This window comes from Mus caroli, unplaced genomic scaffold, assembly GCF_978045245.1.
Source record: "Mus caroli unplaced genomic scaffold, Mus_caroli_1 scaffold_6, whole genome shotgun sequence".
In the NCBI taxonomy this organism is placed as follows: Eukaryota; Metazoa; Chordata; class Mammalia; order Rodentia; family Muridae; genus Mus; species Mus caroli.
The window spans coordinates 86,885,382-86,910,096 of NW_028227261.1; the positions used below are offsets into that span (position 1 = coordinate 86,885,382).

Here is a 24,715-nt window from a genome sequence, read left to right on the forward strand (position 1 = left end):
TTCAATGTGGCATTATTAGTAAAAATCATACTCATTTGTAAAAAGAAAATGAGGTGATTTCTACAGAACATGGCATCCACTTATATCCTTTCCTTTAAATGACTCTCAGCTCCTTTTTCACAGGAAAAATATAGGTGATGCACAACTCTTCCATTAAAAGCCCGGCTTTGGTCTCAGTCCCTGGAAATTCCAAGTAACCAAAGACTTTTCTTTCTCCATGAAATATATTTTTAATTTCTTCGAGACAAGGTGGTAAATTATTCACAGAGCCTTGTTCCTCTCCTGTTTTTACAACACAATACTTTAAAATATGCAAAGCACTAAATTGAAATCCAATGTTGGACTGCAGTCTCTGAATGTTCACTCAGGCTTCACTAAGGAAGGGCAGGACAGCTAAGAGGACGAGAGTTACCATGGATCAAATACTGTATGTTCAAAACTGCGCGATGTCTGTCACGTATCGTCACTTGAAAATATATTTCTTTTTTTTTCTTTTTTTTTATTAGGTATTTTCCTCGTTTACATTTTCAATGCTATCCCAAAAGTCCCCCATACCCACCCCCCCAATCCCCTACCCACCCATTCCCCCTTTTTGGCCCTGGGGTTCCCCTGTACTGGGGCATATAAAGTTTGCAAGTCCAATATGAACTAACCAGTACCCCGGAGCTCTTGTCTCTAGCCGCATTTGTATCAAAAGATGGCCTAGTCGGCCATCACTGCAAAGAGAGGCCCATTGGACTTGAAAAAATATTTCTTAAAGGCTTCCTACTGCACCAGGAGGGAAGGGATTCTAAGGAAAAGAATAGGATCTAGAATGAGCCTAGTTGCTTTCTAGTTCTGTTGGACACTTTTCGTCATCTTAGAAGTTACTTTTTCAAGTTACTTCGTTCTTTGTGCCTTGGTCTCCTCTTTTATACCTTGTCATAATAATAGCTTTCTTTAAATATGTATAGCAAACACTGGCATGTGGCTAAAGGGAAGAAAACAAAACACTGTCACTCACAAATCTTGCTATTGTTGTCGCTATCATCGCTGTTATTATTTAATGGAGCTAAAGAACTCAGGGAATCCATGATTAAAGCCATATCCTGTCACTCAGTAGAAGAGTGGGAGGTATTCAGAAACTCAGGTTCCTGCCAGGATATCAGTTTCCCAATCTCTATAGGAAGAAGTGTAGAAAACATTATTTATTATAGGTTTTTTTTTTCTTCCTGGGAACACTGTATTCACAGAGAAGAAATGCTTTGATAAACCTTTTGAGGTGTCAAGTAAGTTCCTAAGGGCATAATTATATAACAAAAGATGAGCCTTGAACTGTGGAATACAGGACAAGAAGTGCATTTGCTCAGCTCTTTAGGGAAATGAAAGACTAGGGACAGGATGTGGGAAGCACACAATCAAGCTCGGGAAGATCCAGCAACTTAAGAGTTTCTTTAAAGTTTTATGAAAACTGTTAAATTCACAAACCCTCTTGATAAGAATGATCTGGTGGAAATGAGTTTAGGGAGAAATTCCGTGTCTGGAATTACATGTAGTAATTTTCCGTAGTACCTTTGAAAGTGTGTTTGGGGGTTAAAGAAAACATTTTGTAGACTAGATATCTGTGAGATATGCCTGATTAAGCTGGCAGTCATGCTTGGAGTATGTGCCTACCTGTTTAAGAGGCATGCATGTGTTCCTCCCAAACTTAGCTATGAGTGATTGTATGGATATGTGCACAGTCTCACATATGTACATATTTTCAGATAGGCTTATATGAGAGCTTTTGCATGTACAGAAATGTGTGCACTACATTTATACCTTATCATAAGTGTGAGTGTTCATTCTCTTTCCTTGTTCACTTACCTGTTCTTGTGAGGGAACTTGGTATGCCCCACATTGCATATCAGAAAACAGTGTTTTGGCTGAGATGATGGCTGATAATAACATCATGTTTCCAGAGAAAGGATATTAAAGCACCCCAAGTTTCGGTTCCTCAGGACCTTCCACAGAGCTGTATTTTCCATTGACTCAAAAAGTACAATCACCAGCTCCCAGCTCTCTCCATCTTCTGTGAGCTGGAGTTAGATTCTTGCTTTGTTCCTCCAAGGAAAAGTGCTTCGGGGAGTAAGACAAGATGCTGGAGAAACTCGAAGACTGAGGAAAGGCCTGTGTGGGGTGAAGAGGCAATTTGCAGAAATGCCCAAGTGGGAATGTAGCTCCAAACAGCACATTCTCTTAATATACACAAAATTAAGTCTTAATAATGCAGCAAGAAGTCCATTAACCCCTCTTGATCTAAGGCTTGCTTCTGCCAGCTCTCAGTCCAGAGGGAACCGGCTTGTTTCACCTTCTGTTCCATAGGCCTCTATGAGAGCCGAAGCTGACATGTGGAATATTTATTTCCACTGCCTCATTGCCTTAACTCCTAGCATTCACTTATGATAGACTTCTCTACCCATCTATTGATGCATTCATTTATCCAATCATCTGTCCACACATTCATCCTCTGCCCATCCATTTACCTGTCAAATGATAAGTGAACATCTGCTCTTTTTTGGACCCTAGGAGAAGCATTGAGAACATTAGAAAGATGAATTGGGTGATTCACATTTACTCACTCCACCACCCACCCTCCCTGACTCTCAAAGTGCACTTGGATGCAAAGTCATCTCTAAGCTAGAACTTTTCAGGCTCAAAGAGAGTAGTAGCATTTCCTGTTGTCCAAAGGGAATGGGGGATTTATGAGAAAATGCAAACTTATATCCTGTTCAGAATTCAGTCAAGGTACATGGCACCTCATGATGTACTTGGAATACCTTTTTGTGGGATATTTCAATCTAGTTGCTCAGGAAGATGGGTGAATAAATAAGTACGGTAGAGTTGGCATGCTTCTACATTCATTTCTGTGTATACAACCATATCGTTATTTACTAAGTACACAATTCATGCTTACATGTGCTAAGTAGGAGTAACTTTACCAGTGCCCTGACCTCACAGTATTTCTGCTCTAGCGCAAGCGACAGGATGTTAGCTTAGGAATCCCTGAAGAACAAAGGACAGGATAAGTAGTGTGTTGCAGAATTGAAATGGAATTGTGGGAATACTTAGAAAGCATTATCACCCAAATAAGGTGAGGAATGAGAGGCAGAAAGACAGATTCCAAGGCATGATCTTATCAGATGAAGAGGAATGAATAAATGTTATCCAGGGCAGAAAAGCAGAGTGAGGAAAAGGGGGTTCAAGCAGAGCAGTAAAGAGAGACAAAGAGGGCTGCGTTAGGCAGAGGAACATTGTTGACAGGCATGGGAGTGGGGTTTATTTTGTAAAGCAGTGATATTTAATATAGAAGTAAAGTGGAGCATGTATTACTTGATGAATGTATGCAAAACTAGACAGACCAGGTTCTCAGGACTTGGGGTCTTTGTTATCTTCAGAGGTTTTACAGCTGGGCAGTCGTGGCGCACACCTTTAATCCAGCACTCGGGAGGCAGTGGCAGGAGGATTTCTGAGTTCAAGGCCAGCCTGGTCTACAGAGTGATTTCCAGGAAAGCCAAGGCTAAACAAAGAAACCCTGTCTTGAAAAAACAAACAAACAAACAAAAAACCAACCAACCAGACAAAGAAAAAAACCCAGAGGTTTTACACACTGGTCTGCCTTTCAGTCTGCACGTCCCACTGCCCTAAGTGCTTCATCTGGAACCCGAAAATGATCTTAAGCTGCTTTTTCCTACAGCCCTCTCTGGATAGTAGAAAGACTATGTAATCCCAAGCGTAAGCACTGTAACCTATTTTAAAATCTCTCTATGTATTAACTAGTTTATATGTGGCTAGTCAGGTTCCCAGGCCTGAGACGTTAACCACTACTAACCAACTAATTCACCCAACATCTCATATTTTATCTCTCTCTGTCCCCCTTCCTGTTCCTCTCTTCTTTCTTTTTATGCTTTCTTTCTTTTCTGCAGTTAAAAACCAAACAAACACCCCAACACTCACCGACACACACCGACACACACCGACACACACACACACACACACACACACACACACACAGAGAGAGAGAGAGAGAGAAAACCTCCTTTAGGGAAATAATGGCTGGGTTTAAGACTCAGGGCTTTGGATATGCTGAGCACATACTTCACTAACTGAGCTATACCCCAGTCCTACCCTAACTAACTTTCCAAGGGTTACTATGAACCAGATACATTTCTAAAGACTACATTTTAAAAAGGAAACAGAAAAGTGATGGAAATCAATTTAATCATACATTTGACTTAATGAAGCATATTTAAAATAGCATCATATCAACAAAGTGGTAAGAAGCCTACTGCTAATGAGAAGTGCTATTTTTTTGTTTGTTTGTTTGTTTTTCGAGACAGGATTTCTCTGTAGAGCCCTGGCTGTCCTGGAACTTACTCTGTAGACCAGGCTGGCCTCGAACTCAGAAATCCGCCTGCCTCTGCCTCCCGAGTGCTGGGATTAAAGGCGTGCTCCACCACGCCCAGCAATGCTAAATATTCTTGTGTAGTTCTATAGCATAGCTCAGTGTCCTATTCTTTTGTCATTGTGACAAATTAGCAAAACAGTATCTATTATATCCCAAATCTCATGACATTATTTAGCTGCCATGACTCCAAACATTTGCAATGGGTGGACAACACTTTGAGTATTAACTCGTTGTGGGCAGATAGAAACAAATTGATTCCCTGTCTTTTTAAATGGTTAAAGTATGATTTTTTTCCAATGTAAGCCCTGAAAATAAAGCATAAATGGAATAACCTGTTTGAAGATAAAAATATATGTATATAAAAAGTCTCAATATCCCCCCCCCCAAAAAAAAATACTCAAACAGGGATATGCCCAGCAAACAGTGGACCTGAGCTGAACGCTCAACCTGAGGGAATGGAAGGTAAATGATTCCTTCTCTTAGGTTGAGGGCATGGTTTTAGAGGCATCCCTATATGATTCTTAGGGATGTAGTCGGGAATGCCAGATACAGGGTTGGCAAGTGGAAATGGCATTAGCAATGTCCTAGAAAGCTGGGTAAGATTTCAAAAGTTAAACAGTTGGGGCTGGGGGCGGGGAGCACACTCCTCCTGAAAGTAAATTTCCTGTCCTTTCTTCATTCAACTTAAAAAGTCATCAGTATTCTAAAAGCTTTCCAGTTGGCCTACATATGAGGCTTTATGCCTTGGAATGAACTGTGAGATTGTGATCTCTAAATATTTTATTTTATTTATTATATATAATGGTAACAAGTATATTTTGTATATCTAAAATTATCAAATCCTTATAATTCATAGTAATACAATGTTTGCTCAATGCCATGTAGCATACAAGTATTTCCTGTGATGGAAGTAAATGCAACTTGTATCATTATTTCACACATGAAGTATCTAAACTGATGTAAACTAGTTCCAGCCAAGACAGGCTCAGTCTAAGGTCTTAGTCTATATGAAAACCAATAACCAACTAACTTACTTTTTCATAATTTTTTATTTATTTTAAAAACTCTGTAATTTTTGTATGGGAAAGAAATATGATTATATGTACTCTGATCTGTCCTTTCCATCTGTCCTGTGTTCCCCCAATTTCTCTTCCACCTTTATCTCTTTGTTTAGTTTGCATGTTTTTCTAATTTGTCTCTTTGGCTGGTTGTTTTGTCTCTTTGGTTTGTTATTTTGTCTTCTAACTTCCCACCCACCACATCTCTCATCTTACTTCTCTCATCTTCCAGCTTTCCTTTGTGGTGGCTGGGGTTGAAGTTGTAGCTTAATTTGTGCATTCTTAGAACATGCTCTAGCATTGAGCTGCAGGCAGAGTCAAATGCTAATTGATTGTTGAGTGTTAAATTGAAATAAAGGGAGTTGTTGCATCCTAACTTTTCCATTCTTTCTTATAATCCCAAAGGGAATTTTTGATGTAGTTTTGTTGCTGGGTTTTGTTGTTCTTTTTTATTTTTCCCACATTACTAATGATTAAAGTGGGTGACATATTTAAGAGGGACAATTAAGAAATGTGGTCATGTTGTCAGAAAAAAATGGAGGCAGGTATGTGGTAGCCATGTCTACATGCTGACATTATCTAGAATTTTTCACAGTCTGACATTGAACTAGATTATTATGTACATCCAATACCATCATAGCTTAGTCATCTTAGGAGTAGTATTAGGAATCTACATATGGATTTCTAGGAAAATTCATGGAAGAAAGTATATAAATTCATATAATTGTATTTACATCTGTAAGATATAATTCATCCATATCTGTTTTGAAAGGTAATATTTTTTATTTTTATTAGATATTTTCTTTATTCACATATCAAATTTTATCCCCTTTCCTCATTTCCTCTCCGAAAACCCCCTATCCCATTCCCTCTCCCCCTGTTCACTAACCCAACCACTCCTGCTTCCCTGTCCTGGCATTCCCCTACACTGGGTCATCAAGCCTTCACAAAACCAAGGGTCTCTCCTCTCATTGATGTCCCACAAGGCCATCCACTGCTACAAATGTGGCTGAAGCCTTGAGGCCCTCCATGTGTACTCTTTGGTTGGTGGTTTAGTTCCTGGGAGCTATGGGTATACTGGTTGGTTTAGATTATTGTTCATCCTATGGAGCTGCAAACCCCTTTAACTCCTTGGGTCCTTTCTCTAGTTCCTCCATTGGGGACCCTGTGCTCTGTCCAATGGATGACTGTGAGCATCCACCTCTGTATTTCTCAGGCACTGGCAGAGCCTCTCAAGAGACAGCTATATTAGGCTCCTGTCAGCAAACACTTGTTGGCATCCATAATAGTGTTTGGGTTTGGTAACTGTATATGAGATGGATCCCCAGGTGGGACAGTCACTGGATAGCCTTTCCTTCAGTTTCTGCTCCAAACTTTCTCTCTGTATCTCTTCCCATTGGAATTTTGATCCCCCCCATCTAAGAAGGACTGAAGTATCCACACTGTGGCCTTCTTCTCGAGCTTCATGTGGTCTGTGAATTGTATCTTGGGTATTCCGAACTTCTGGGCTAATAGTCACTTATCAGTGAATGCATACCATGTGTGTTCTTTTGTGATTGGGTTAACTCACTCCAGATGATATTTTCTAGTTCCATCCATTTATCTAAGAACCTCATGAATTCCTTGCTTTTAATAGCTGTTTAGTACTCCATTTCGTAAATGTACCATATTTTCTGTATTCATTCCTCTGTTGATGGACATCTGGGTTCTCTCCAGCTTCTGCTTATTATAAATAAGGTGAAGAAATATAGTTTTTAGCTTGGCTAATGTGTACCAAAGCTGTTTGCAAAAGCTTTTCCCTTCCCCCTGCTGCTTGAGAAATACTTCCTTTCCCTGCCAATATAAACAAGTTCAATAGTTCAATACCACCTGGCCCCTTCCCCATCTGAGAGGACTGACTAAGAGGTCATGATGACCATAGCTGCTGGAGCAAGATTAGCTGTTCTCAAAACTAGCTATAACACAGATAATAGTCCTTTGAATCCCTGCCTCAGTTTGAATTCCGAGATAAACCGCATACTGCCCTAACCTTGTGGACAAGGTTTTCTGGTACATCAACAACTGATCACTAAAATTAAAAATATACTATTGCTTTGCTAGCGAATAATGATATCACTGTGAAGCCCCCCCCCCTTTTTTTCAAAAGAGTATAAAGAAGCTGTACTTTTGACAATCGGGGTTGACTCTCCCTGCAAGGCTGAGCAACCCTATGCACGTTGGAATAAAAACCTCTTGTCATTGCAGTAATTTGTAGTCAAGCTGTGTTTCTCGAGGTCTCGTTCTCAAGACTTGGGCCCCGGGAGACCCAACAAAGGCTTCTATAAACATAGTGGAGCATGTGTTCTTGTTACATGGTGAAGCAGTTTGGCGGTTCCTCAGAAAATTGGACATAGTACTACCTGAGGGCTCAGCTATACCATATCTTAATCCTACTGCCCATTCATCAATCACCTAAAGTATTCTCTCTCTCTCTCTCTCTCTCTCTCTCTCTCTCTCTCTCTCTCTCTCTCTCTCTCTTTCTCTCTTTCTCTCTCTTTCTTCATAATCCACCTAAGTATTTAGTTGTGTACTTACCCCCTTTCCTATATCTGTCTATCATTAATCTATATATCGATTACCTGTCATTTATCTGTCTAAAAATGAGTACTGTGAGAAGTGAAGGGTGGATGTGAATTCAGAAGTGACAAGAAAACAGTAGAGAAAGGGAAAAGGAAGAATTAAATTGTGTTGAAGAAACAGAAGAAGAACAAGGAAAAAATATCTATGCCAAATCCCTTATAAACTTCTTAGAAGTAGATGACTTCATTAGGTAAGACAATGCCCTTGAGATATATGTACAGGTTTATTTGGAAATGGCCTTTGATTGCTGAGCATTATTTATGGCGATTGCTTTAATGGGATCTATAACAACTTCTGGATTCAATTTTCTCCACTGTGCCCTTGATGTTATAGGTACAGGGATATTCGGACCAGTTGGTTGGAGCATAAGTCTGTTTTCAGCATCCCAGATCTTGATCCCCTCCTCCCACACTGAAATAGGAGTAACTTTTCTCATCTTCTGTCCTTTCCCATGCAGGAGAGGAGGCTTTGACCATGTACATGGACAAAAGTCGCCTGGACCGGAAGTCAGGGAATGCTACCCAAAGTGTTGAAGCTTTGCACCAGCTTGCATCATCCTACTTTGTCGACCGTGATGGCACCATGAGAAGACTCCATGAGATCCAGATTTCAACTGGAGCAATCAAGGTAGAGCGTGAGGGTGCACTTAGATTCTCAAGTCAGCAGAACCATGATAGAGACAATCTGAACACAGATAACCAACATACTTAGCTTCATACCGGTGTATGCCATTTTCCCACTATCTAGCACTCAGATCGATATTACCAAATAATCTCTTACAAAAGGAGTATCTTCATTAGAGTGGCCTTACCTACTGAGTTATTTATATATTATCTTATGCCCATTGCAGAATTAACTACAGTGCTATCAATCTATGTTAAATAGATGCTTTTATGGACAACTATCTGCTTACAAATGAACACTCAGACATGCTGCTCACTGAGTGTCTTAGTCAGAGTTTCTATTCCTGCACAAACATAATGACCAAGAAGCAAGCTGGGGAGGAAAGGGTTTATTCAGCTTACAATTCTACACTGCTGTTTATCACCAAGAAAGTCAGAACTGGAACTCAAACAGGTCAGGAAGCAGGAGATGCTGCAGAGGCCATGGAGGGATGTTCTTTACTGGATTGCTTCCCCGGCTTGCTCAGCTTCCTCTCTTATAGAACCAAGACTACCAGCCCAGAGATGGTCCCACCCATGAGGAGCCTTTCCCCCTTGATCAGTAATTGAGAAAATGCCTTACAATTGTATCTCATGGAGGCATTTCCTCAACTGAAGCTCCTTTCTCTGTGATAACTCCAGCTATGTCAAGTTGACACAAAAGAAGCCAGTACACTGAGCCATGCTCATGTGCATCAACATTGCTCACAGAAACATCAGAGATGCTGGAAATATCTCTATCTTTACTGGCCAGGAAGTAGGTTTAGTCATATGTGATTATTGAACACTTGACTATGTCTACAAAGAAAGTACCTTTGTAAGTTGATTCAATTTTAACTAATTCAAAGTCAAGGAGACATGTTGGCTATATTAGCTCTGGACTCTCAAGTCAGTGGCTTGCAGTACAGGAAATTTAAGATTCCATTTCCAGTACAGTGAGTTTCAAGATGACCTCTGCAAAGAAAGTCCTTGAAATAAAGAATTAATTCGTCAGAGGATATTTTTCCCTGTCCTAAATTTTCTTAAACTAGATTATGCCTACATTTTCCATCTCAGTCTTTAACGTCTGTATAAAATGTAGATCTTGTTTCATATTAAAAATCTCTAAGACATCACTAGGGAAACGAGACAGAGGGGAAGGTCAAGTTAGACTCAGGCAGCTTGAATCAGAAATTGATCATTAGTAAAGAAACTTGTAAGCACAAGAGAACCTAAATGAGGAGGAAAAGTACTAAGGAGAGAAATTAATCAGTTTGGCAAAGGACCAGCTTATCCAAGAAGAATCACCTATATTGGGGGAATTATGTTATTAAGGAGTTTGGCACCAGAGACAGATCTTTATGAAGCCATCTGAGTTGGGAATCTGCAAAGGCTTGGTTTTCACTATTACCAAATAGTTCTCTACCCCCAGATGGGGTACAGAATTGAGATATTGAAGCCCTGTCAGGAGAAAATCCTCTTCTGTGCATCCTGAAATGTGCAGCCTGCCCCTTTAGGAGGGATTTCTCAAACAAATTGCACAGAGGTCTCTCAATGTTTCATTTTTTACACTATCACTGGCTTCTTTGCACATCTTGGCTCTGGGAGGGTTTTTTTTTTCCCCCTTGGCTTGAAGCTATCTCAGGACTCACAACACTAAAACTTGCCTCACTTCTAGATTTGGAGAAAGCCAGCCTATGACTCAGATATGGTAACTATAGTAAAATAAGTTAGTAGTCTTAATTCTTACTCAATAAGGAGTATGCTATTATTCAGCATAGAAGGAAGGACTTATTTAAAAGGAAGGAAGGAAGGAAGGAAGGAAGGAAGGAAGGAAGGAAGGAAGGAAGGAAGAAGTATCGGTCAGCCAGTAAAGGTGATTACTGCATAAACATATTTATCTGAGTTCCATTCCCTCCTATGCAAGTAAAGTTTGAAGGAGACAACAAACTGAACAACATTGCCCCCGTTTACTATACACATCCAGTGAGATGCAGTCTCCCAATTATATAATGTGAACATGTGTAGAGATACATATGCATGTGGATGATGATGATGATGATGATGATATTGATAACAATAAACTGAAAGCTGTAGTCACTTTGTCCCTTTATGCAAGAGCATTGGCAACTTTACAGAGAAGAGAAGCTAGAGAATGAGGAAAGACCATACCAGCCTACATGAAAGAGATGCTATGTGTTGACTTTCCCACAACTTCAGTGGAGGCTGTACTTTTACAGTTGAACACCCATGTCAGCTTGAAAGAATGGCGAGAAGGGGAAAGGGCCTTTATATAAGAAACCATTTTAATGCCATGGTTATTTTCATTCCATGCGTAGGTTCCCTTTTGTCGCCACTTTGAATCTTGGTAGACAATGTCACAGATACATGATAGAATCCAGATTTTTTTTTTAATCCTGCAGTGGCCCTGATTGTAGTTATTGCTGAGCCTTCTTTTGACAAATGGGGATGATTGAATTCTTTTTGCCTGGTAAAAGCACCCATATACTCCTTGCCATTTATAGAGGCATTTTGTAATCAGCTGGCCATTTCTGAAGACTCCCTGTGCCAGGCACTTAAAGTCTTCACATGTGTCCCACAGCCTCCCTGGAAGTCATTCATAGCTTAGAGGAGTTAAGTGACTTCCTTATGTCATACAGCAACATAATTATAGTGGCTTTTTTCCCCTGATTCTGAAGCCTAGGCTTTAGAATTGCATAGTTGTGCTTCAGTGTATTCCTTCATATGAAGCATTCTGTGACACTGTGAAGTGAGAAGTGGTGGTGGAGAGTGAACACTGGATTCAGTCTGTGTATTTGGTCGTCCTTGCTCTCCTGTCTGTTTCTCCTGAGCCACACACAGTTCCAGGCACAGGCCAGGCATTCTGGAACCATCTTAGATGTAGAATTACTTGTTAGGCTATGCTATAAACAAACCAGCCTTCCTAACTTACACCCCTCTCACTTAATGTCCACTCTAGGTCACTGAAACACGCACTGGGCCTCTGGGCTGTAACAGCTATGACAATCTGGACTCTGTGAGTTCTGTCCTTCTGCAAAGCACGGAGAGCAAACTGCACCTTCAAGGTAGGAAACTGATGCAAAATGGGTCAGGACTAGATGTTTGTAGGGGTTGATAATTGTACCAGACAGGACCAGTGAGAATGAGGCACAAGGAGAATAGGGAAGAGGGAAAAAACAGAAAAAAAAAAATAAAATAAAACTTAGAAATAATGAAATCAGGCAGGTGTGAATTGATCCATAAGAATTTTAACATGAACAGAGTATTAAAATATGGTTATTAATTAGTTCTCAGGAAAAAAACCATGAAAATATGAGCTCTATCTGATTACTTTGATAAAAATGTCTGAACTGTATTACTTATAGTTGCCTGATGCCCCAGACATACTATATATTAAAGTTTCATATCTTATCATCTTATTCATTTGATTTCTAGTGTGTTTTGGAAAGTGATGTCTAAATCTCAAACAAACAAATAATATTCTCTGTAATTTCTTCCTTATTTTGGCTCATCATCTGTGGTTTTTTTTTTAATAAAAAGATTAATGCACATTTTATAGAGTTAAGAACTAGAAATGCTCAGTGCTGGCTGGTATCTAGAAAGATACATTTGGACATGACCTTTAATAGCAGGACCATTATGGGGATTAGTTTTTTAATTTTTGTAAATGTTTCAGTTTGCTTTGTTAAATTTAAATGATTAAATTTACACTTTTTAATTTATATCCCAGAGAAGAAAGGGGATATATTATATAATATATAATATATATCCTGATGTCATAATAAACAATATATGTTTTCTGTAACTTTTTGAGATTATAGTACAATTGCATCACAACCCCTTTCCTTTCCTTTATATATTTTTAAACACTATAAAATGATCTCAATTTCTATATGTGAAATGTAAGTGCTTTATCTCACATCTGTAAAACATAATATTAGGCCACTAGAAAAATATTATTAGTAATGAATTTTCTAGAATAAGAGAAACTGATCTGGTATTAATTAAACACTGGAAGATTTCTTATTCAATGTGACTGGTCTTAGCTGAAATGTCAAAAGAGGTTACTTTGGGAGAGTGAAGTTATATACTATTTTAAGCTTCTAGTTGCCTTTTTGACATTCCTTCAATGATTACATATTAATTTTACAGTCAAAAAAAGAATGGTATGCTTCAACTTTGAGAAGACAAAAATCATGACCTTCCCAAAAAAGTATATGCTAAAGACGATTCTGAATATCAGTGGGAAGAACTTAGGGTAAGACTGGCAGGCACAGTGCTTAGGAGATCCTAATAAGCCTTCCCTGTTCTACTTCCTTGACAGTTCTCTGATTCATGAACTTGTTACAGACCATAATTGGAAAACAGTGTAAGCAGAGCTTAAGACTTTCACTCAGGTTCCTAAATGAATATCTCCTGGAGAAACTCAGTCCAATATAATGGTTTCATGCTTCAGCTCACACACACACACAAACTCACACACACACACACACACACACACACACACACACACACACCACTAACATCTCAGATACTTAGAAACAAATTATATTACTCCCTTTAGTAGAGAAAAAAAATAAATGGGATGACTGAAGTTAAAAAAAAGAGGGGGGGATTGCATGGCCCATGTGACTTGGATGAACTAGAAATTTCAGCATCTTAGTTCATGTGATACTTGAGCAAGTCTTTAAAACTATACTCAAGATTTCAGTCTAGGCAGTTGGATGCCAGTGTATGTTTTCTCAATTTTTATGCATGCTGAGGCCACATAGAATGATAATCTATAATTGTAATTAGCTTAGTAAAACTAGTCAAATGTTACTATCAACGAAAATTTTGAAGTTTTTACAACACCTGGAATCTAGTTTACTATGGATCCAGGAAAGCTTAAGCTTCAAGGATTTTTCGCCTTCTGTCCTCACATTTTCTTTTTTTTAATTATATATTAATTTTCACTTTGAATTTTAAATTTCTTCTCTCTCAAATACTTCTGTATAAGACCTTGCCTTCCAAAACCTGAGAAGTCCATGGGTGCCATTGCTAGAAGTATACTTGCCACAAAGGGAGTACTTGTTGACAATCCTGTCCTCTAATTTTTTTTCAGAGTTGAGCTGAAGAATTGAGTCCGTATTCTGGCTATTGGCCCTCTGAAGAGTGTATCACTTGTTGCCTGAGTCTCAAGCTGGACCAGGCATTGGTGAGCCACTCCCACAATTTCTCTGCCACCTTTATCCCACATCTTGTAGGCAAGACAAATTGTAGGTCCAACTTTTGTGGCTGAATTGGTATTCCTATCCCTCCACTGGAAGTCTTGCCTGGATGGGAGTGTTTTAATTCTTTACTAGTGGCCAATATTGACTTTTATAAAAATGAATCAACAAATATTTACCCAAGCCGTGGTTCAAATTTACAAGTAGACTACATGTATGAACACTGATTACTCAAGTCAATACCTCTATGTATGTACTATATTTATTTATATCTGCTATGTATGCATATATCTTTATATATGTTTTATGATTGAATATAAAATACTTAGGTAGTATGACCTATGGACCTATGTTACCTTGTAACACGCACACACATACACACACATTCATTTCAATAGTAAGTTGAGGAAAATGATAAAATGAAGATCAATAGAATCATAGCTTCTACTTCAAGAAAACATGCACTTTACAGAGAGAGCAAAACACCAGCAATAAATGTAGTAGATTTTAATAGAGAAGATTATGGGCACTGTTACATGATATCAGATTACAGATGTTTTGTAAGGATTATGCCTGTGAGAAATATACACAGCTTGAGACCTGAAGAATAAGTGGGAAGGCAGGGACATAGTTGCAGAGGCTGACAGAAGACTCTTTATAAAGAAACATTCCAGGAAATTAAAGTCTTATGAGATTAAAACAGAAGGCTCAGTGGTGAGAAAAACACAATACTATTTAAAAGTCTTTGCAAGTTCTGATCCACACTAATGAGCTGAATATAAATGTAAGAAAAGTAGGCATACTGGGAAAATTTAAAAAAATATTGCATGAAGAGAACTATATTTTTGAATGACATTCTTTTTCTGTGTAGGTCGAGCAAATGGGATGAGATTTGTGACAGTGGGGCCATTGGGCTTATAAAATGATAGACCAATTTGAGAGAGATTTTGGAAGCATTATGATACATGTTCAATGAAAAAAAGACATTGAAGTATTTCAATAATTGATTCAATGGGATGTGGGGATGCTACAGAGGAGATGAATAGACAAACATCTATGATTCAAGGTAATGTGTACTGTAATAGGAAGAATGAAGGGTTCAGAAAAAAGGGTAGTTTATATCTCCAGTACAGGTGAAGGAGTCATAGCAAAAGACATCAAAAGAGATCAAAGAAACCTTTTAACTACAAAACAGAATTACTCTGAATAGGTCATATGCAATGGTCTAAAAATACTCAGTATATATATAAAAAAAGACTGAATATTGAACACATTAAAATTAAAACTCTTTTCATAAAATATACTAGTAATAGAGTATAAATGTTAGCAACACAATGCATGACAGAGATCTGATATAAAATATATGAATAACTTCTATATGATATTAGAATAAGGAAGTAAGCCAGGTTAAAAAAAGAAAGAAAATGGATAAAATACAGGTGTAAGTAGTTCACAAATAAGAATCTATAGATGAGAAACATCTGAAAAGATGCTTAAATTATCAGAAAAAATGTAGATGAAAACTGCCTTCTAACACTATCTGAGCACAGAACTCCATGCCACAAATGTGAAAGCTTGACAGTACCAAGAAATGAGAACTGAAGTCACGGGTGTTCGCACACTTTGCCAGAGGGAGCATAAATTAGTTACAGCCATTTTGGAAAACTTTTGATGATATATACTAAGAATCGCATATGTGTTTTTGCTGTTACCCAAAAAATTTAACTCATAGAGATATGCCAAGAGAAGTGTATCCAAGTTCACAGAAAGCTATGACTGCTTATAGCAAATTCAATCAAAATTGAAAAAAAAGAAACCATTAAAATGTATGTATATCATCAAGAAAATAAGTATAGTGATAGTACATGTCCCCTATACAATGATGAGAAAGAACATGTCACTGCTTCATGCAGCAATATAGGAAAGTCTCACAGGGAGAATAAGCCAGACACAACATGTAGGTATGTTATATAATTCTGTTTCTATACTGGTCCAAATTGTACAAACACGTAGTTTTAAACATCCAAACACAGGGGAAACTTTAGGGAAGGCAAATGGGACAACGACTAAAAGAGAACAAGTAAAGTCCCTGGGTCACTGGTAATGTTGTATTCCTTGGCCTAGCTAGTTGTACCTGGGTATGTTTGTTTTGAAAATCCACAGAGTTAAGCACACATTATTTAGATTTATGCATTCTTATATATACATTATGCATCTATTCAATATTTATTTAATAATGCACTCAATCTTGACACTTCTGCCAAGAGACATTGTAAATAAAGTGAAGGTACAAAAGAGAGCTCAGCCCAGCCAGAAGCAGATCATAGAACTGAGGGTACATGAGCTATTACGGACAGCATTTATCATGAATGCAGTGATTTCCCATGTGCCAGCAACTGACTGTACCAATACCGATTTTTCAAATTATCTTTGATACCTGGTATTTATTTCGAATTAGTATTTTCATTTATTTTATTAGATAGAGGTTTTAGTGCTCACAAGGTTTCCATGAAGACGGTAAAAATAATATCCTTATTTTGCAGGTAAAATAACTGAGTTTCACTGAGCTTGTTCAATAAAGATTCAAGTTGGAATTTTTACTTAGGCCTCCTGACCATAGCTCTTCTTCAAAATTATGTCATTCTATATACTTCTATCTGTCTCCTCAGTTCTTTGAACAAGCTGTTGTGGGTGGGGATGGGGCTACTTAAAAAGAAAAACAAAGAAAAAAAAGAAATATCATTAAAAATAAGGTTTGAAAAAGAAAAAAAAAAAGAAATTTACTTGGAAAGACCAAAGGTGAAGTGGAGACTTTAATGACTTTTCCTGCCCTGTGTTATGACAGACAATATTCAGTTAAACTGGGTAAAATCAAATTAGGATTAAAAAAACAGAGGGTTGTATCCAGAGATTTAAAAATGAGTAGAAAAGATGATGGAAAAATGCAACGCAATTAGTAGTCATAGCAGCAAAAACTAAACTACTAGCAATAACAATAATGTTTTAATGATAACTTCTTATTTTGTGATTCTCTCTTCAAGAAGGCCATCACATGTTTTGCCAGCATAGTCATGTAATTTAATGTAGTTACCATCTGGTGAAGTATAAAGATAAAAGCATGTTGCCTCAGTAGCTCAATAATGTTTAAAGGGATGCAGAGTCAATATTTTTCTGAAAGCTATGAATGGTATCCAATCTTATCTATTCGGGAATGCATGTGTTTATTTAGCAGTTTTAATTGATCATCCACTACATGTCAACTTCAATTTCATAAATTGGACAGAAAATGGTTAATGAATTTTCCATGTCATTTTGAAGTGGATGTTCAGGATGCATATATATATATATATATATATATATATATATATATATATATAACAGACACTATCACACAAGCTATGCATGTCTTTTCTTTGCACCCAGAGAAAACGTAGGAGCAGCTTCTGTTCATAGAAAAAGATCATAGAAAAGAATTCAATTTAAACCTTTTCTGGAGAAACCAAGAATTCATTGCAAATGTAGACAAAGTGACTTGTTCTACTTTGCAGTTTAATTAGATGCCTGTGGCGATTGGGAAGAAAAGACTGCTCAAGATGAAATCGTGTCCATGGACAGTGGTTCGGGGCTTGTTTATTAAATAACATGCAAGAAGATAGTGTCAATGATAGTTCCATTGAAGGCCGTGAGTAGTTAGAATATGTATGCATACATTTTAAACACCGTGCTGCAATAGTTAGAAAAGGGGAAGAAAAGGGGTGTGACATTACAAAAGGAGTCATGAATAATTTCCAAATCTAGAACAAACACTTGTAATATGATTTCCACATTTTGCACATAGGGAATCTATAAGAGGTTCATTTTTTGATGGGCTGTGAGCAAATTGAATCTAAAGTTGATATGTTTATTAAAAGAACATGGGCAGTGAGTATTTAGAATGTCAGAGACACAAGCGGAGGCATCAGTTAACCTAGAAAGACTATGAAATTGGACATGGTTACCTAGTGAGAAAGTATGACTATTTTTTTAAAAAGGAATACAAGCATTGAACCACACAAAATTTAACAGACAATTTGGTAAGATAATATTAGGATGCTGAAGAAGAAGAGACTGGAGAATGAGAAGCATCAGCAACAACAAAGGGGAAAAATTGTGCACTGGGTGTGGCCACACAGTGGGAAAATGTCTTGCTCTGTAAGCACAAGGACATGAGTTTGGTCCCAAGAATCTAAATAAAAGGAAAAAATGATGGATGTTACATTCTTGCAATTTCAGTCCTAGGGAGGTGAACACAAGTAGAAATCTGAGGCTCTCTTGGCGAGTTGAACTAGTTTACTAGACACATTGTAGGCAATTGAGAGAACCTACCTGGAGAAAAACAAAACAAAACAAAACAAACCTCTGTGGCCACTTCCATACCATGTATGTACATATCATATGCAGTTATGAAGACAAACATTCACACATGTGTAAGTGCATGCACTCATGAGAGAGGGAAAGGGAGGAGGGAGGAGGGAGGAAGAACTATCTAGTATCTTGTCAGAAAGACATGAATAAGAGAGTTTAGTGTTACAGAATTCAGTAAAAATTGTTTTTTTTTTTACAGATGGCTCAGTGAGTAACTGCACAATGTTGAGAACCTGAGCTCTGGAAATACACAGACAAAAAATTACCCAGAACACAAACAATCAATTCCAAGTTGAATAAGAAGATCTGTCCCCAAAATAAGATGTTGATGGCATGTGAGAACAGATTCTAATTTCATACTCTGGCATCCATATGTGCCCCATGGTCAAACATGCCTGTATAAACACACACATACATGCACGCATGTACGCACATACATGCACAGAGTAAGTACATGTTTTTTAAAACCCAGACATCGTTTAAATGCAAAAACTGATGCTGGTATATACATGAGGAGTACTGAAAGGGAAATATTGGGTGGAGCAACAAGGAAGTGTTCTTGAAAAGAAATGTTTCTCAGAGTGTACAGTGTAAGGTTCTGATTATGATGAACTCTCAAGCAAATTACACAGTATTTAGCAATGCAGTAGCCTCGGGACTGGAGGATCTTAATATTTTTTTCCTTCTTGAATGCAGAATCAACAAAACCTTTATTTGGCTATGGGAATTATTCTGTGGACAGGGAAAGACTGATGTTCTAGGCATGAGGAAGTGATTGCAGGATCAAAGTTGAGCATTCAAGAATAACTGGCATTTTGAGTGTAACTGGAATCATCTGACACAGATAGATAATTCTGCCCACTCTGAATTGAGGAAAAGGAGTAAATGGGTTCCTGTGTGCGATAATTTATAGACATGAGAATAGGCAATGTTTTGTTGGACTTTTTGATTACTCTTTTTGGGATTTAAATTTCATGATTGCAGATTCCCTTTTTCTGCAATTGAATTGTTGCTTATACCTGATGGTGCGTCAGTTTAATTGGCAAGGTATTCTTTGCTTAGTTTACATAAAACGATGGGATGTTTTATGATGAATGGTATCTCAGACACAATGAAATATTCTATTTTAAATCCAGTATGAAAGAAGTGAAGTTATTAGCTTCTCCCATTTCTAATAGAGCAAGATGCATGGGAGGAGGTGAAGGTCACAGTGTGTGAAGTGGGACCATTATGATGATTGCCAGGCAACTTTCTGGCTTCTGATCCCACTTGATGATCCATCTTGTTACAGCAGCCAGGGTGGTCTTCTCAAAGCTACATCAAATGCTGCTGCTTCCTCCTATCAAGCTCTTCAGTGCTTCTCTTAAAAATTTCCCATAAAGAATCTGTTAGTACTATACCTCCCCTTTAAAGCTTACACTGCTGCTCTGTAAAGACAGTATCTCTTTTCTATCCTAGGACAATCTGTGGAGTCTTTATTAACAGTGCTCAGAAAACATGCTCTGGATGAATTAAGAAATAAAAGAATGATTGAAAGAACAGGACAATTAATCCATAGTTGTTCTTTTTTCTACCACATTATAATGAATCCTTTACAGTCCAGTGACTGCTGATGACCTGTGAGATACCAGCACAGAACTATTTTGCATAGATAGCATGCTTTGTTGGTATATGCATAGAGGAGGGGGTAGGTTCTTACCATTCAGTTCTAGTAGACAACTTTAAACAAGAACAATGTCCTAGCTAACCATTTGTACAGATGTGTCTTACACCTGGCATTGGGATTTTCGTTTTAAATTTTGATTTGGAAGCAGCATTATCTATGCTTCTACGGTACATCTGTTCATATTTTTGTTTGGATTTTACTCATGCTTTTTGATGAATGTACACAATAGTAAGTTTTATGTAACCTTTTCATAATCTTTTTAGTTTTGTTTTATTACCCCCTACTTCACCCAACTCAAACCTTTTCATGCCTAGGATTTCTTACCTACTTTGACATCACAGTGATTTTTCTAATAAACAGTGTTCTTAAAGAGAACTTGCCTTTCCTCCTGCACTACTATAAAGTTGAATTCTGCTACCTCTTCAGAGAAAGCCATTTACCTCTTTGTTTCTCTTATTTCCAGAAGTGGGACTTTGTCTATTTCTCTTATACAAAGGCTTGTTTCAAGAAGAGACCTGGATTGAGAAAAAAAAATAACTTCATTATCTGTCATACCCTTGACATAGTGACTTGCATCAGACATGACCCTGTAGCATTTAAACCTCTATTCTTTATGTAATTCCTGTGATTGCCTGCTAGTGTGACCCAGGCCTTTGTTTTATTTACCTTGCATTCTCCATGGTTAATATGCTTGGATAATACTAAGTACTCACTAGAAATATGGTGAATAAATATCTATATGTTAATCTAAATTTCCTCAGCACATATTTATATTGCAAGAAATATTGAAAATACTGTTGTTATAATATTTTCAAAATCATCTTGATAGTAATAGATAGAAAGTTTTAAGAAAAATATTTTAAAATCCAACTTTAGTTTGTTGGTGCTTTTCTTGTATAGATGTTGTTTTAGACCAGTTATCTGCTGTGCAAACCACTCGCTAAGTATTCTTCTTACTTTAGAAATGAGGAAATCAAAAACAAAAAAATGTAATAAATAAAAATATTAATCTAATTCCTTTTAAGTTAGCCTTAGGCCAATTTTTAAGAAAAGGGCAGTGAACTGCCATATTGTTTGCCAGCATATCACAAGAATGGCCTTTATCTGAGCTGCTAATGCTGAGCATCTAAAATCTCTTAAGTTGGGTCTTCACTCTGTATAGTTCTCAACTGTACTGTTTTCCAAACTTCTGGTAGGGTAGCCTATTAAGCTTGCCTACATCATTCAGTTGATGTCCTTTTCTAAAGTCTCAAAATCTTCCACATTCCTTCAAAGAATGGCATGGTCAGGAGTGTCTCAACAATAGCCCTAGTCCTTGATTCCAACTTCTGTCTCAGTTATTTTTCTACTGCTTCAAATATAAGACACTATGACTAAAACAGCTTATGATAGAAAGTTTTGACTTTCTATTTCTATTCTAAATGGACTTCCATTTTCTGATGGTTAGAATCCATGATACCATTGTGGCTGAAACAGCTGAGCACTCAAGTCTTGATCCAAAATTAGGAGGCAAAAAGAAAACACTGGAAATGTTTTTGGAATGACTTTTTTGGAACCACAAACCCTACTCCCAGTGAAAATCCTCCTCCAATAAGTCTATTGATTCCTCTTTACAGTTCCACCAATTGGGGACCAATTATTTAAACATGTGAACGTATGGGTGGCATTTTTCATTAAAGTACCACAGGTTCCTAGTCTTTGGGACTCTGTATTGACTTTATTCTTCTTGTGGTAGACTCTATATTCAGAGCACTCTAGTAGGGCTTCAAGGGAAATGTCTTTACCCAAAAGCTAGCATGGAGGAGGAGGAGGAGGAGGAGGAGGAGGAGGAGGAGGAGGAGGAGGAGGCTATGATAAAATATTAGTAACTTTTTTTTTCCCCATAAAGCTTCATTTCTCCCAAACCCAATTTCTCTGTGCTGCTGTGAGCTCAGGAAAGTAGAGTAAGTTCTTGGTCTCTTTATCTGCTCACAAGAATTCTTGGTCACAATTGCTCTTGTCTGGTCCTCACTAGCCTTAGAGGCACTAGTCAGTATCCCATATTCTGCCTTCTGAGGTGGCATGTTCAATAGCAGAGCCTTTGTGACAAATGGGCTTGATGACTACCTCCAAACTGCCCATATGCAAATGTTGATTTTGCTTTCTATACCCTATTTTCTCACTAGTCAGAAGAAGGAGGGTTATTGTAAAGATGCAGATTGAAGATATCAGTCAAAATGATAATAAAATGGAGATGCTTAGTAGACAACAGTTGATGATCATAATTAAATTTTTCAGCCTCCTTATATATTTTAATCTGCAAAAATGGGAATGGTCAAACGTGTTTCACAGCATGTTTCTACATTTAATTAGTTAATATATATTACCAAACAAAGGAGGTGATACAGTAATAATCATGGCTATCATTTTGGACAATTATTATATATCATGTATTGAGATAATTTCTTTGAGTCAATACATCATATTAGCTTCGATACAAATCTATAATTGTATTTGAAAATGGAACCTCAAAGAACTTCTGTAACTTGCAGTTGGCAGGGCAGGCAGTTGAGCTTAGATCCACTCAAAGCAGTCTGTCATCTGAAATATCACAGCATGTTTTTCCAACCTGGGATGCAGAAATAAAGAATGATAATGTCTTTAAAAGGAATTACTTTTTATGTTTTCCCCTCTACTATAAACACTTAAGGTTATAGTACTTTAAGTAGAGTCCGTATTTGTTATTCAATGGCCAAACTTTTGTATGCATTGATGTAACTGATTTCCTTAGAGATTTCCAAAATAGTCTTTAGGTAGAAAAGAACACTGCCCTCAGAATGGGTGGTCAGTGAGTGTCAGGTTGTTCCGGGAGGTGTGATTGCATAATGTGCTACTGAAATCTCTAAGGAAGTCAGAATCCTCTGTCAGTGGGAGATGGGAATTCTGAGCCACTGCACACTTGCTGGAGTAAGAGTGTTGCAGGCACTCTCTTACTCTCTTGCCTCACTTTCCTCTCTGTTGCTTCTTACCCCCTTGCACCCCCTCTCTCCCCATTCCATCCTCCCCCACATGACCATGGGCAGCCTCTACTCCTCTACACTCTCCTTCTCTCTGCCTCTACTACTCTCTTAACTCCCCTCCCTATGCCCTAAATAAACTCAATTCTATACAACAATAAGAATAATAGCAACACCACCAACAACAAAGAGTGATGATGCAGGCTGTAAGTATGTCTTGGAGTTATATATGTTTCCTGTGGTCACATAGGAGGGACAGTCTCATTCAAATATACCTGTGGTTAAAGATGTATGGTAAAAATCATTTTAGATAGAGGATCTATGTGGTAATTTGATTAACTTAACCAACAAGTCCCAGGAGAATGCTTGTCAATGTCAGTGATTGGACAGAAATCAAGTATCAGGGTGAACAAATTCTGACTAACTCAGCCCAGATGATTTCTTTATTGGCTGCATAGGGGTGAAAAACTTGTTTATCTTTAAAAAATGATTAAGTCAATACCTATTTATTCCAACAACTCAGCCTCCAAACGCTGACATCATTGCATACACAAGCAAGATTTTGCTGAAAGGACCCTGATATAGCTGTCTCTTGTGAGGCTATGCCGGGGCCTAGCAAACCCAGAAGTGAAGGCTCACAGTCAGCTATTGGATGGATCACAGGGCCCCCAATGGAGGAGCTAAAGAAAGTACCCAAGGAGCTAAAGGAATCTGCAACACTATAGGTGGAACAACAATATGAACTAACCAGTATCCCCTGAAGCTCATGTTTCTAGCTGCATATGTATCAGAAGATGGCCTAGTCGGCCATCACTGGAAAGAGAGGCCCATTGGACACGCAAACTTTGTATGCCTCAGTACAGGGGAATGCTAGGGCCAAGAAGTGGTAGTGGGTGGATGGGGGAGTGGGTTGGGGAGCATGTGAGGGACTTTTGGGATAGCATTGAAAATGTAAATGAAGAAAATACCTAATCAAAATTAATAAAAAAAAGTTAGAGTCTCCAGCACAGCCCACACTATATTTTTGTTGTGCTTTTAATATATTTTAGATATAACACATCTTCTCTTATATGCACAATTATGCAAGGTTGCTACTCAATTGTCATGTGTATCTCCAAGAGAACTATTTTTTAAAGGATATTTTAAAAGTGTGTGTGTGTCACCTATGGTCACTTGATCTTTGACAATGGAACTAAAACTATCTAGGGGAAAGAAAACAGCATCTTCAATAAATGGTGCTGGCTCAACCAGCGGCCAACATGTAGAAGAATGCGAATTGATCCATTCTTAACTCCTTGCACAAAGCTCAAGTCTAAGTGGTGTTGTGAACAGACTAGAGGCTCACATGAACTGGGTTTCATCTGGGAGGCAAACCAGGGCTGAAAAGAGAGGAGAAACTAGGCAGACTATCGAGAAATGGAGCCAAGACAATGTTCTGATCAAGGCTCTAATGTTTAATGGCGAATGCACTTATAAAAGGAGGAGGGGTGGGGTGGTCCATTCCAGCCAATTCATCCTTGGAGCCTGGAACCAACTGCAGGTGATGACATGCAGGATAGGGCATATTCTCTGGAATAGCTCCAGGAGGCCTCTCAGCTTGTAGCAGTGTCTTGAAGAGGAATAGTGACAGTGGCTGAACAATAGAGTGATCAAGGGAGGAAGGCTCCACCCTAG

The 24,715-nt window shown here is 38.0% G+C and overlaps 1 protein-coding gene across 1 annotated transcript in view; it reads left to right on the forward strand.

Moving 5' to 3' along the window:
- The window catches only part of Brinp1 (BMP/retinoic acid inducible neural specific 1), a 198,646-nt gene that overhangs the window by 123,403 nt on the left and 50,528 nt on the right, over positions 1–24,715 (forward strand). The window contains exons 4-5 of the mRNA XM_021161100.3: positions 8,561–8,730; positions 11,725–11,830. Of these exons, the coding sequence (XP_021016759.1) occupies positions 8,561–8,730; positions 11,725–11,830 (276 nt within the window). The remainder of the gene's footprint in view (positions 1–8,560; positions 8,731–11,724; positions 11,831–24,715) is intronic.